This window comes from Triturus cristatus, chromosome 5_1 (assembly GCF_964204655.1).
Source record: "Triturus cristatus chromosome 5_1, aTriCri1.1, whole genome shotgun sequence".
NCBI lineage: Eukaryota > Metazoa > Chordata > Amphibia > Caudata > Salamandridae > Triturus > Triturus cristatus.
The window spans coordinates 784267752-784279850 of record NC_140587.1 but is presented as its reverse complement, the minus strand read 5'-3'; the positions used below and the strand labels follow the sequence as shown (position 1 = coordinate 784279850).

The 12099-nt window shown below is 49.3% G+C and overlaps 1 protein-coding gene across 2 annotated transcripts in view; it reads left to right on the top strand.

Moving 5' to 3' along the window:
* The window catches only part of THOC1 (THO complex subunit 1), a 387395-nt gene that overhangs the window by 297718 nt on the left and 77578 nt on the right, over positions 1–12099 (top strand). For both annotated transcript variants that reach the window (XM_085605802.1, XM_085605801.1), the window contains exon 18: positions 9097–9180. In XM_085605802.1, the coding sequence (XP_085461928.1) occupies positions 9097–9180 (84 nt within the window). The remainder of the gene's footprint in view (positions 1–9096; positions 9181–12099) is intronic.

The window sequence follows — 12099 nt, the reverse complement described above, 5'->3', positions numbered from 1 at the left end:
TTGGGTAAAGATCCAATTTTTATACTCTGTAGTCTCAGTGATCCCTCTGAGAGAGTCCACTCCGTCAAGGGAGCCACGCACAGTTGAGGTATGGTATGGCGCCCCTCGCCAAAACCCTCCCTCTCCCCTTGTTGGGGAGGGATCCAGTAGATAGGCCTTGGAGTCTCAGAGACCCCTCTGAAAGAGTCCACTGCGTAAAGGGAGCCTCTCGCAACGGAGATGGGGGAATGATACCACTTCCCCAGGCATCACAGGTTACAGGACTTTGGACGCAGCTATCACTCGTCTACCGGTTTGTGCCCCCGTCACCCTCCCCCTCCTCTTTCGTGCTATGTCTCTCACCCTCCCCCTCCTCTTTCCCTCCTGCATTCTCTGTCTACTTCCCCTGCTCCTACCCCCTCTCCCCAGAAGCTCTCCCCTTGCCTGCTTTTTCCCCTTACGTAGCTGTCCTTATTGTTTGTCTCGACTTAACATGTAACAATGTAGCTATGCTCAGAAACTGTGTAACCTATGTAACTATGTAACCTGCAACTATGGTCTGATACTCATGTAAAGCGCTCTGATACCCCGGGTCTAGCCAGCGCTATATAAAACCTTTCAAATAAATAAAAAAAAATAAACCCCAAAGGTAGGCGGAGGTAAAGTTAGATAGAATCCTACTCTCTATTTGTGGTAGTGTGGTCGAGCAGTAAGGCAGTATCAGAGGACAGTGTTAAGCATTTATTGTACGCACTCAGTCAGCAAATTAATTCACACACTCAAAGACTGAACTTCAGACCAATTGTTTTGTATAAAAATATTCTTTTAGTTATTTTATTTTCTACAACCAAGCAAGCCTGGCACAGGTAAGCAATAAGTACTTAAAGCAAACACAAGGAGATGATGGATGGAGTGCTGAAACTTTTCAAACACTCACCCCCAGTCACAGATCTGGGTTGAATCCATCATCATTCTTTAGCTCACTTTCCCATCCCAATTCAGACACAGCTATATGCAATTCAGTCTTGACCCCGTGCATCATGGGAACAGTCCAGCCCGAACTGCCAAGCCATGTTTTTCCTGGACCGGAAACAAGCATCCTGGGACCGGTTTTGGTTTAACAGCCCTCTTCAGCCAATCTAGCTTGAATCCAGTGGCAAAGTGAGCAAGGGACCCACGTCTGGGCATACCCTGCCGACTTAGGGCGTACAAAGCACACACAAGGAGCTGATGGACTGAGTGCTGAAACTTTTCAAACACTCACCCCTAGTCACAGATCTGGGTTGAATCCATCATCATTCTTTAGCTCATTTTGCCACCCCAGTTTAGACACAGCGATATGCAAATCAGTCTTGACCCTGTGCCTCATGGGAACAGTCTAGCCCGAACTGCCAAGCCATGTATTCCCTGGACTGGAAACAAGCATCCTGGGACCGGTTTCGTACTTTTCAGTAGTAATGCAATTGAAATACAGTTTGAATGATAATTGTTTATGCACTTTGATTTGATTTACGGTATGGATGCAGAGAAATGCAATACTTAGTAAATGCAGTACATAGACTTGAATAGGCTTTTTAGTAAAATAGCAGGTAAGTAACTTTTGAGATTACTAGGCTTACACAGAGTAATATACCTAGATACTACTCTGGGACATTTCCTAAAAACAGGTAAGTAAAATAGTTTTTGTAAGATTATGCAATTTTAAAGAATTTCTTTAGTTTCTCAAACTCCACACTTAGAAACTTTTCACAGAAAAACAGTCCATGTTATCCTAGGGAGGAAAATATGGTTATCGGTTTGGAGGTAAGTAATCGGTCTTTGGAGTTGAGGTTCTGGGGTTAGAACAAGGGTTCCCTCAGGGTCAAGAATTCACTCTCGTTACACCCTCAGCGGCACTAGGGCGGCCGGGTGCAGAGTGCGAGGGCCCAATGTTATCCAATAGGGGATAGAGTGCCTCCTGTTGGTGGCTGCTGGCTAGTAGGCCACTGGGTTTTGGGAGCAAAGCTCCTGGACTTTAACTCAGGGCAAATGGGAAAACAAAGTAGCACCAAAAGTGCACCGTCAGTGGCACTAGGGCGGCCGGGTGCAGGGTGCTGTTTCGACGTCGGTTGTTTAAATGGAGAACCTCCGGTTAAGGAAAAGCACTGCAGGCAGGGAGATGAAGGTCTTCTGGGTGTGACCACCACTTCGAGAGGTAATTTGGGAAGTTAGGGGTTGTTAAGCACTGTTGGTTTGGGCACACAAGGGCGTCGGGTGCAGTGGTGCTTTTGGGGTCAGATCTTCTTACCAGCTCCAGGTCGCGGATAGTGGAGCCTTCTGGATTTAGACTGCAGGCGTCGGCTGGAGGCAGGTCAGGGGTCGCCGAATCTTGGGTCAGGATCTCCGTGGGGACGACCTCGTGGTGTTTCCCCACTGACGCTCGGGCCGTGGACGGTGGGTGCAGAGTGGGGCGGACTTGCGGTGTCCGGCCGGAGCCAGAGGTTGCAGATGAACAAATCCGGTGTTCACGGGAGACAGAGTCTTTGTGCTTGAAGGCAGGCAGGTCCTCCAGTGTTTTCGAGATTGCTGGCTGCAGGACACACCAGGGTTATGCAGGAGCAGGTTTGAGGTGGAGACAGGCGGGTAGATCTGGTGCCAAGTCTGTGGGCGTCTTCCTCTTGTTAGGTTCAGCACAGCTGTTTGGTCCTTCTTCTTTTCTAGTTGCGGGTTCTTGTCTGAGGAAGCAAGGTTCAGGGGTGCCCCTAAATACTAGATTTATGGCGCGTTACAGGCAGGTAAGAGGCAGGGACCCCTTCCCTGGGGTGGGTACACCCTCTATTATGCCACCCTCCAGTGGGAGGGGGGCACGTGCCTGTCCCTGGTTGGCTGAGTCACCTCATCTTCAAGATTGTAATTGTAATTGTAATCAGTCTTCTATAGCGCGTAGTTAACCTCGGGCATCCCAGCGCTTATTCAGACACACCCTGGCCAAGACCTCATCAGACACATCACAGAGGAAATAAGTAGGATTTCATCAGCATGGACTGAGAGTTGTGCTTCACCTCGCCTCCCCCGCCTGAGGGGTGGAGTTGGCAGAGGTGGGCACACCTCTCTTCCTTACTTGTTTTTCCCGCCGGTTCTCCCATCCAAAGTGGGGGTCAGAACCAGTGGGGACCAGTTGCTGAAAGCAGCAAGTGGCCTGGGGAAGCTCACAAAGACAGCAAGCCTTTGAAGCTTCCCCTTCGTGAACCCTGCCCATCCTGGGGGAGACGGCTTGGCACCTCGTCCCAGGATGTGCATTGTTTCAGGCCCCAGAGCGCAGCAGGCTCTCGACCAGGGTCCAGAAATATGTCTGGTGGTGGCAGCTGAAAGCAGCCACTCAGCCCGGACACTAGTGGTAGGTTGATTTTCAGGGGGTATCTCTAAGATGCCGTCTGTGTGCAATTTTGATTAAATCCCACACTGGCATCAGTGGGGGTTTAATGTGCTGAGGCGTTTGATACCAAACTTCTCAGTTTTCAGTGTAGCCATTATAGTGCTGTGGAGTATACCCTCACCACTGGTATAGTGCACCCAGCTAGAGGGGTGACTGATCTATGCCAGGGCAGTGGGTTGTAGGCATGGCACACAGAGGTGTGTGCCATGTCGACTCTTCACTTTGTTCTGCACCAAAACACGCAGCCTGCAAAGGCAGTGTGTGTGTGTGTGTGTGTGTGTGTGTGTGTGGAGGTACAGGCCTCTAAGGGTGGCACAATAAGTCTTCCCTGGTCACAGTGCCCTGGGTACCTGTGGTACCATTTACCAGGGGCTGACCTGTGGTCAGAGTTGCCAATCGGGTTAGTGTTGGGGAAAGAACACAGGCCCTGGGAACCTGATTGACAGGGACCCAGGGCACATCAAGTAAAAGTGCATCAGTAGTCTGGCAAAAATAGGGGGGGGGGGGTTAGTGCAACAGACACCCACTTTCCTTTCCTACAAAGAGGGGGCATGGTGGTTAAGAGGGCAGCCAAAGTCCTCTGACTAGAGCTGCCCTCCGTACAGGTCAGGACTAATCTCCTGACTGAAGTGCTTCAACCTGGGGCTTCCACCTCACAACCCCTTTTGCCCTTTAACAAATCACTAACTGATGTCCTTCTTGGCACATGGTCCAAGCCTAGCACAGGGGCTCCTGTGAATAGGACAATTGCATGCCGCCTTGCGCTGGGCGATGCAAAGTTCCTCAGCCAATTCCCCACCACAGAAAATTTGGTGGTGCAGTTTTCTACATTCCAGGGCGCATTCCCTTCCGCTCCTCCGGAGAGGGAATCCAAGAGGCTGGATTTATTTGGGAAGATGTTTTCTTCCTCCAGCCTGACATTGCGGTTGGTGAATACTGCATGCTTATTGGGCCATTTCTCTCACTCCCTTTGGAAGACGGTTGTGCGAGTGCTGCCACAAGTCCCGGAGGAGGCCCGGGCTGTGCTCTCTCAAGCAGTTAAGGACGGGAGAGATGCAGCAAAATTCACTATATGGTGGGGCCTTGATACAACTGATCCGCTGGGCAGATCAATTTCCACGATGGTGGCCTTGAGGCGCCACGCTTGGCTTAGGCCAACTGACTTGTCGGGTGATGTCCAGGCGAATTTGATGTATGTGCCCTGTGATGGAACCAGTCTTTTTTGGGGAAAAGGCACATTCGGCCCGTTAGAGGTTCAATGATTTTCAAGCCACGGTCAGATCCTTGGGCCTCTCTTCTACTCCTCGTGGCCAGTCTACCTTTCGCCTCTTTCGTGGCAAAGTAAGGGGTTTCCAACCGTGTCAGCCCTATCCCAGCCATTGTCCTGCACAGGCTTCCCAAGCCTTGCGAGTTCGTGGACGCGGTTCATTCAGACCTAGGAATGGGAGCCAGAAGTCTTCGGCCACCCTCCCCTTGGCATCCGCAGCCTCCAAGCACTCCTAGTCTGACTCTGCAAGACCACACTACTCCAGTTGGCTGTAGAATCCATTATCATCATCCCCCCCACTGGAGATCCATATCATCGGGCAAGTGGGTCTTGCAGATCATTCAAGAGGGCTATTATCTGCCTCTCCTTTCCTTTCCTCCTCCCATTCTGCCAAATCAGGAGCGGCTGATGGAGGATCATCTAAAATTGATCTTTAGGCCAAAGGAGCTATAGAGAGGGTCCTGGTTTCAGAAGTAGGCAATAACTGTTATTCCCGCTACTTTCTGATTCCGAAGAAGAACAAAGGGTTGCGGCCTATTTTAGAACTTTGGACTGTCAATCTCTTCTCAAGAAGGAGAAGTTCAAGATTCTCACTCTAGCTCAGGTCTTGTCTGCCCTAGACGAAGAAGACTGGATGGTAGCTTTGGAACTGCAGGATGCGTATTTTCAAATCCCCATCCTCTCCGGCCACAGGCGTTACCTGCGATTCAAGGTAGGCCGCAAGCACTTCAGTTTACCGTGCTCCCTTTTAGCCTAACCAGTGTCCCTTGGGTGTTCTACAAGGTAATGGCGGTGGTCGCCGCTCATCTGCGCAGGCTTCGGGGTTTCAGTCTTCCCCCACCTCGATGACTGGCTGTTGAAGGCGTCCTCACCCCAGGCGGTCGTCTGTCATCTTCAGACTTTGGCAAACCTCCTGCATTCGCTGGGGTTCTCTATAAACACCCTGAAGTCACACCTGACTCCTCAGATGCTCAATTTCATTGGAGCTGTTCTAGACACAGTGCAGACCCAGCAACGAGTCCAGGATATTCAGGTTATGATTCAGATGTTTCAGCCACTATCCTGGATTTCAGTGAGACTGACTCTGAGGTTGTTGGACCTCATGGCCTCCTGCATCCTGTTGGTAAAGCATGCCAGGTGGCATACGCGGGCTCTGCAGTGGGACCTGAAGTTCCAGTGGGCTCCGCATCGAGGACATGGTCCAGATCTCGGAAAAAACTGCAAGAGATCTGCAGTGGTGGATGATGAATCGCGAATGGGTCAATGGTGGTGGATGATGAATCGTGAATGGGTCAATGGCAGACCCCTCTCCCTTCCCCAACCAGAGTTCATGGTTGTACAGATGTGTCTCTTCTGGGATGGGGCGGCCATCTGGTAGAGGTGGAGATCAGGAGACACTAGTCTCCAGCGGAGTCGGGGCTCCACTTACATTTTTTGGAGCTTCGAGTGATTCACTTGGCATTGAAAGCATTTCTTTCCTCTGTCAAGGGGAAGTTACTGCAGGTGTTAACGGTCAACACCACCACCATGTGGTACTGGAATAAGCAAGGCGGGGTGGGGTCCCTGTGTTTCTGGACATGGCTAGAACAGGAGGGTATAACCCTAGTGGTTCAACACCTGGCAGGTTCTCTGAACGCCAGGACGGACAAACTCAGCCATTGATGCCAAGCGGATCATGAATGGTGTCTCCAATCTGAGGTGGTGCCAAGTCTCTTTCAATAGTGGAGAGAACCTTGGTTAGATTTGTTCACCTCCGAAAAGAACGCACGGTGTCAGCAATACTGCTTGCTGGAGGTTCCAAGGCGGACTTCGCTCGGCGACGCCTTTCGTCGCGATTGGAGCTTAGGCCTGCTGTACGACTTTCTGTCCATACCACTCCTGCCCAGGGTTCTAAAGATCAGGAGCGACCGGGTCCTAGTCATCTTTGTGGCTCCGGACTGGACGAGGAGAGTCTCATATCCAGAGCTTCTGGAAATGAGCATCGATCCTCTGATCAGGCTGTCCCTTTAGGAGAATCTTGTGTCGCAACAGCAGGTGAGTGTTTTACACCCGAATCTGTCAACTATGCGCCTCCATGCATGGAGATTCAGCGGCGTCAGTTGATGGCTTTTGACCTCCCTCCCGAAGTATGTAACAATACCTTGGCGGCCCTCCACTAAGACGGTATACGCATGCCGTTGCCAGAAATTTGTATAATACCGTACAACAAGGTCTATTGACCCTCTTTCTGCTTCTCTTTCCACTGTCCTTTTATTCATTCTAACCCTTGCCCAACAGGGCTCTGCTTTGGAAACTCTCAAGGGTTATCTTCTGCTTTTTCTGATTTTTTGCGGCTGCCAGATCAACCCTCTCTCTTCAAGTCTCCAATTGTATATAGGTTTTTAAAGGGGCTGGGGCACATGTTTCCGCTCAGGCCCTTTGTTATGCCACAGTGGGACCTTAACTTGGTCCTCACTTATCTTGTATGTGCTCCCTTTGAGCCTTTGCACAACTGTCCCCTCCGGCTGCTTACCATCAAGACAGCCTTTTTAGTGGCAATTACAACTGCCCAGAGGGTGAGTGAGTTGCAGGCATTATGTTGCACACCTCTATGCATGATGTATTTTCCAAAGTGGTGCTTCGCACCCGTGCTTCATTTTTGCCAAAGGTCTTGACCCCATTCCATCTGGGTCAATCCATCACACTGCTCACCTTCTTTGCTCCCCCGCATCCCTCTAAGGAAGAGGAGCTTCTATACCGACTGGACCCAAAAAGACCATTGTTCTACCTTGACCGCACTAAAGACTTCAAGGTGTACGACCAACTCTTTGTGGGGTTCGTGGGAGCTATGAAGGGGCAGGTAGTGCAGAAAAGGACCATCTCTCACTGGGTCATTCTCTGCATTAAGGTCTGCTATGCCCTGGCTAAGAAGCAGCCTCCTGAGGGATTAAGGGCCAGTTCTACAAGGAGAAAGGCTGCAACAACGGCCTCGGCTCGGGTGCCCCAGTCCTTGACATCTGTCAGGCGGCAACGTGGGCATCCTTGCATACGTTTGCCAAGCACCACTGCCTCGACAGTCAGGTCGGCAGAGATGGGCATTTTGCCCGTTCTGTCCTGCAGGACTTCCTAGTATAAGTTATTGGTCTGCAACCTACCGCCAGGATTGGTATGGCATGGGTATCTGGTTCAAAGGTAAGGAATCTACAGCTAGAAGTATCTGTCAGCTGAACAAGTTACTTACCTTCAGTAACGCATTATCTGGTTGAGACTCTATCTAGCTGCAGATTCCTTACAGCCCCACGCATGCCTCCCTGCTTTGCGGACTTATGTTGTAGGACTAGGGTTTCTCCCCTTTTCAGGGCCCTAGTTATGCACATGACTGCATCAGTTACTTCGTGGCTCTGCGCTTCTGGTGTAGAAAAAAAGAAAAGTACTGACGTCCACGCGCCTGGGTGGTGCCTATATAGGTACCACAATGTCATAACCGACGCTGCCGATTACATCACGCAGAGCCGAATGGAGCAACCCGACGGCGCGCACCAGGGGTATTGCTCAGCAAAAGTTTCCGTATCCAGCCTGACACCTGGGAAATTCAAAGGTAAGGAATCTGCTGCTGATAGTCTCTACCAGATAATACGTTACAGAAGGTAGTAACGTGTTATTTTCAGATGTTGAACAAGTATTGGCCACTGTTTCTCAGAAACCGATATCGTCCTTTGTTTCTGTCTCTGCATGCATTTCGTGCCTTGTTCATCACATACATTTATTATGTCCTTTTGCAGTCTAGTTTAAGCCTTTATTCACCAGCCAGGCCAACTCTGATTCAGATATGACTTACCTTTTCTAAATATTATAGGAATGATCAATAGTAGATGGAGTTCTTATGGGAGAACGTATACTGTAAAATATCCTCATGGATGATCTTTATTTGGTCAGGATGGAAGCTAGATGTTTTAGAAGTCCATGTTTTGTATAGCACTGATCTTGCATTGCAGGATAAAATGGAGATCTGATGTCCAGTTCACAAAGAAACAGAAATGTGTTTTCTCCTGGCTTAGATTTGCACTTTTTTATCAAAGAAATAAAACTTGGGCCAGAACAACTGAGATGTTCCTAGCTTCCACCCGTATATTCTGCCTTTGGTACACTTGGCAAAATGTCCAGTAGTGGCAATTCTGCTAGTTTAAGTGTCTGCAAAAGTGCAATAGGAAAAAGTATTTTCCCAGTGTTTCCCCACAGGGAAAATATTTTTCCCCTTTGCTAAGCCCCTAATACTACGTTCCCAGAAAGTGTAGCCCTGATCTCTGTGCAACATGCTGGTGGTTGCCAATTTAGTTTGTAAATCATGCTGAGTGAGAATTGGGTTGGTTGTAGGATGGCAATACGATGTGTAATTTGTCAAGTATTTGTTTAGCATAATGAACTAACCATTACAAATATGAAAATTATTTTTCAGAGAATTTATGCCTGCATTAGAAGAATTCTTTGAGGAAGCTATTGAACAGGCTGATCCTGAAAGTATGGTTGAATCCGAATACAAGTAAGAATGCTATTTAATTTGTTACTTTAAAATAGATCAGCCATAGAGGTGGTCATAGCATTAATCCTCTTAATATACACTCTATTGTTAGAAAATACCCGCAGTTATCTTAATTATTTTATCTTTCGCAGCAGCACCGTAGTATGTAACAGTCAATCTGATAGAGACATCTAGCCGCAGATCCCTTACCTTAGAATTATCCCCAGGCGTCAGACTGAATCTAGAAACTTTTCTACAGCAGTACCTCCGCGCGTCGGCAGAGGGCGTTGAGCGACTCCATAGCAATGTGGTCCACCGGATGTGAATGTCTGCCGAGTCCATATAAGCCCTCCCCCGACGCGCTGATGTCAGTTTCTTCCTTTCCGCACTTTCACGCGGACCCAGAGAGCTGTACCGTTAGCCGTTTTGGCCTATCTTGCTGTTGTCAACTAAACACGCCTCCTATTCCTCCAACTTAGGGGTCGAAGCAAGAATCTGTCCTGCACCTGTCGGCGTTTCACTGCGCCAAGGTGACTCTGGCTCCGATTAGGCAACACTATCTTTTCCTTCATGTCATTTTTGTTTCTCCGCCTCCGTATGGTGCGTGTCTTGACCCCAAGGAGGTTTGTGAAGCCCTGACTGCCTCCAAAACAGCAGAACCTCCCTATGTGTCAGTGAGGCCCTCTGAATCCGTGATCAAACCCTTATCGGCTCCGGTGCATAGCCCTTTGGGGTTTCCACCTGTGACTGCAGTGTCAGATACGCCGGCGCCGCCATCTGCAGTGCCGATCGCCCCTACTTTGTCTCTCCTCTCCAACACCAAGGTGTCACCTCTTTGACTCCGGTCGACGTCAGGAGCGGCGTCGGTGGAACGGCTCTTTTCTGGCTACTTTCTTTTGCTTTCAGAGGATACCCCTGTTATTTTCCCCTTGGGACACAGGTAGTTTGGTGATGTCGGTAATTACATAACTGACGTTACTTAGCCTCCTCCAGAGTTTCATTGGGTGTCTGACCTTGGTGAGGCTAGTGACCTTTATTCTTCCCCTTCCTCTGGCTTGTTTTCTCCTCCTAGCTTCCGTTTGGTGGCTAGTGTGGCTTTTGCTGAGAGTTGCTGTGGTTCTCGGGCTGTAGCTTCCTTCTGTGGAGGCAGCCATTGATCCCCCACTTGGAGTGTTTAATCAGGTCCAGATGAGGACTAAACTTCTTGTGCTCCCCTTCAGTGAAGCCCTCTTTGATTTTCTGTTGTGCACATGGGCTAAACCCGTTTCAGGGGCTTCCATGGACCGGTCAATAGCTCTTAGACACCATCCTGGCCACCTGTCTTGCTCTCTTGCCCTGTCATTGACAGGTTGCAGTCCCCGGTTGTTTTTGAGTTGCATCTTGTTTCTTGGTCCTGTTGGGTTTCTACGCTTGTGGCTACACGTTTTCTTTTGCTTTTTTCCTCAAGTTCTCATTTAGGCATTTTCATGATATTGTGCTGATGCACTGTTGCCTGGTTCCCTGTCCTGCAGGGTACTTCGTCTGGATGCCTTACAGCTATTCCTCCATCTGTTTCTGACACAATGGTTCCCTTTATGGGGGACTCTACATGCCGTGCTTTGGTGCAACAGTGCAAGTCGGAAGATGGTGCACAGGGGTATTATTCCTCCTGCAATCCCCTTCCCCTTTTTTTCCTGCTGAGTGTTTCTCCACACTGGTCAGGGGGTACTTCCTTTCTCTCGATCTGGTGCCCTTCTTCCCTTGCAGAAGAGGGAAGAAGGGCACCAGATAGAGGGAAGAGGCTTGGTTCTGGGCTTCGGGTGCATTCTATGGCTTTGACATGGATGGTGTTCCTCCTTTTCTCTCTTCAGGGCTAGTCCTTCCTGCACTGGCTCTCGCCATTCATGGGCAACACGGGCTCCTGCCCCTTCTCTTCTCTCTTAGGTCCCTTGTGGGCATGCCATGTCTGTAACTTGGCATGGATGGCCTACTCTGCTGATCCTTTCTCTTCTTTCTCTTCTGTGCCTCTGCATGGCCTGCTTTAATATGCTTCTGCCCTGCACAAAGCTACTGTTACTTTTCGCGTTGGTTGATGCTGTGTTGTTAGAGACGTTTCAATCGCACCTCTGATGCAAACCACTATATTGGTACTGGCCTGGCTGTTGTGCCCTCTGCCCCTTTTGGGGTTTATAGCCTTTTTTTTTTCATCTTTCATCTCTTCCTGAACATGGATTCCTTGCCCTCCCACTTTTGGTTGGTTCAAACAGAGGTTGGTGATCCCTGGGGATTCTTTCCCGGGACGTTTTTCCCTCGCTTCTTGCGAGTGCGGATTCTGTTCCAACCCCTTGGGTAGTTCGCTCTGCCACACCTAAAGAGAATACCAATTATGATTTTGAGTGACGTCAAGACTCTTACTCACAATGTCACAAGGCTTGTCTTAAGGGCACAGGTTGTCCCTTGCACCTGGACCTTTCCTTTTCCTATTAGCTCACATCCTCGTTAGGCTGTAGGCACTACCTCTCCATCTGTTACTTCTGTTCTTTACACTGGTTTCTTGGTTTGGACCTTCAGTTGTGGTGTTGGTCTTTCCATGCTATTTCCTTCATCTGTTCCGGCCAGGTCCCTTCCCCGTCTGTTATTCTTCCTTCAGACGGGGACTAGTTATCTGCATCAGCCTTCCTGTGTTGGCCTTGTTCAACTTTCCCCTTTTTACAGTTCTCCATTGTGGTCTTATTTTTCTATTGTAGCGAGATTGTTTCTCCCGTTTATCTTTTCACTGGTCTTTCGGCTGCCTCATTATCACTGCTCAGTCAGTGATGTTTTCTTTTATACGAAGGCATGTGGTTTGTTCCCCGGGGGGGGTGTCTGTCTGTCTGTCTGTGTGTGTGTATCTGTGTGTGTGTGTGTGTGTGTGTGTGTGTGTGTATCTGTGTGTGTATCTGAAAGAGACGAGTTGGTGAT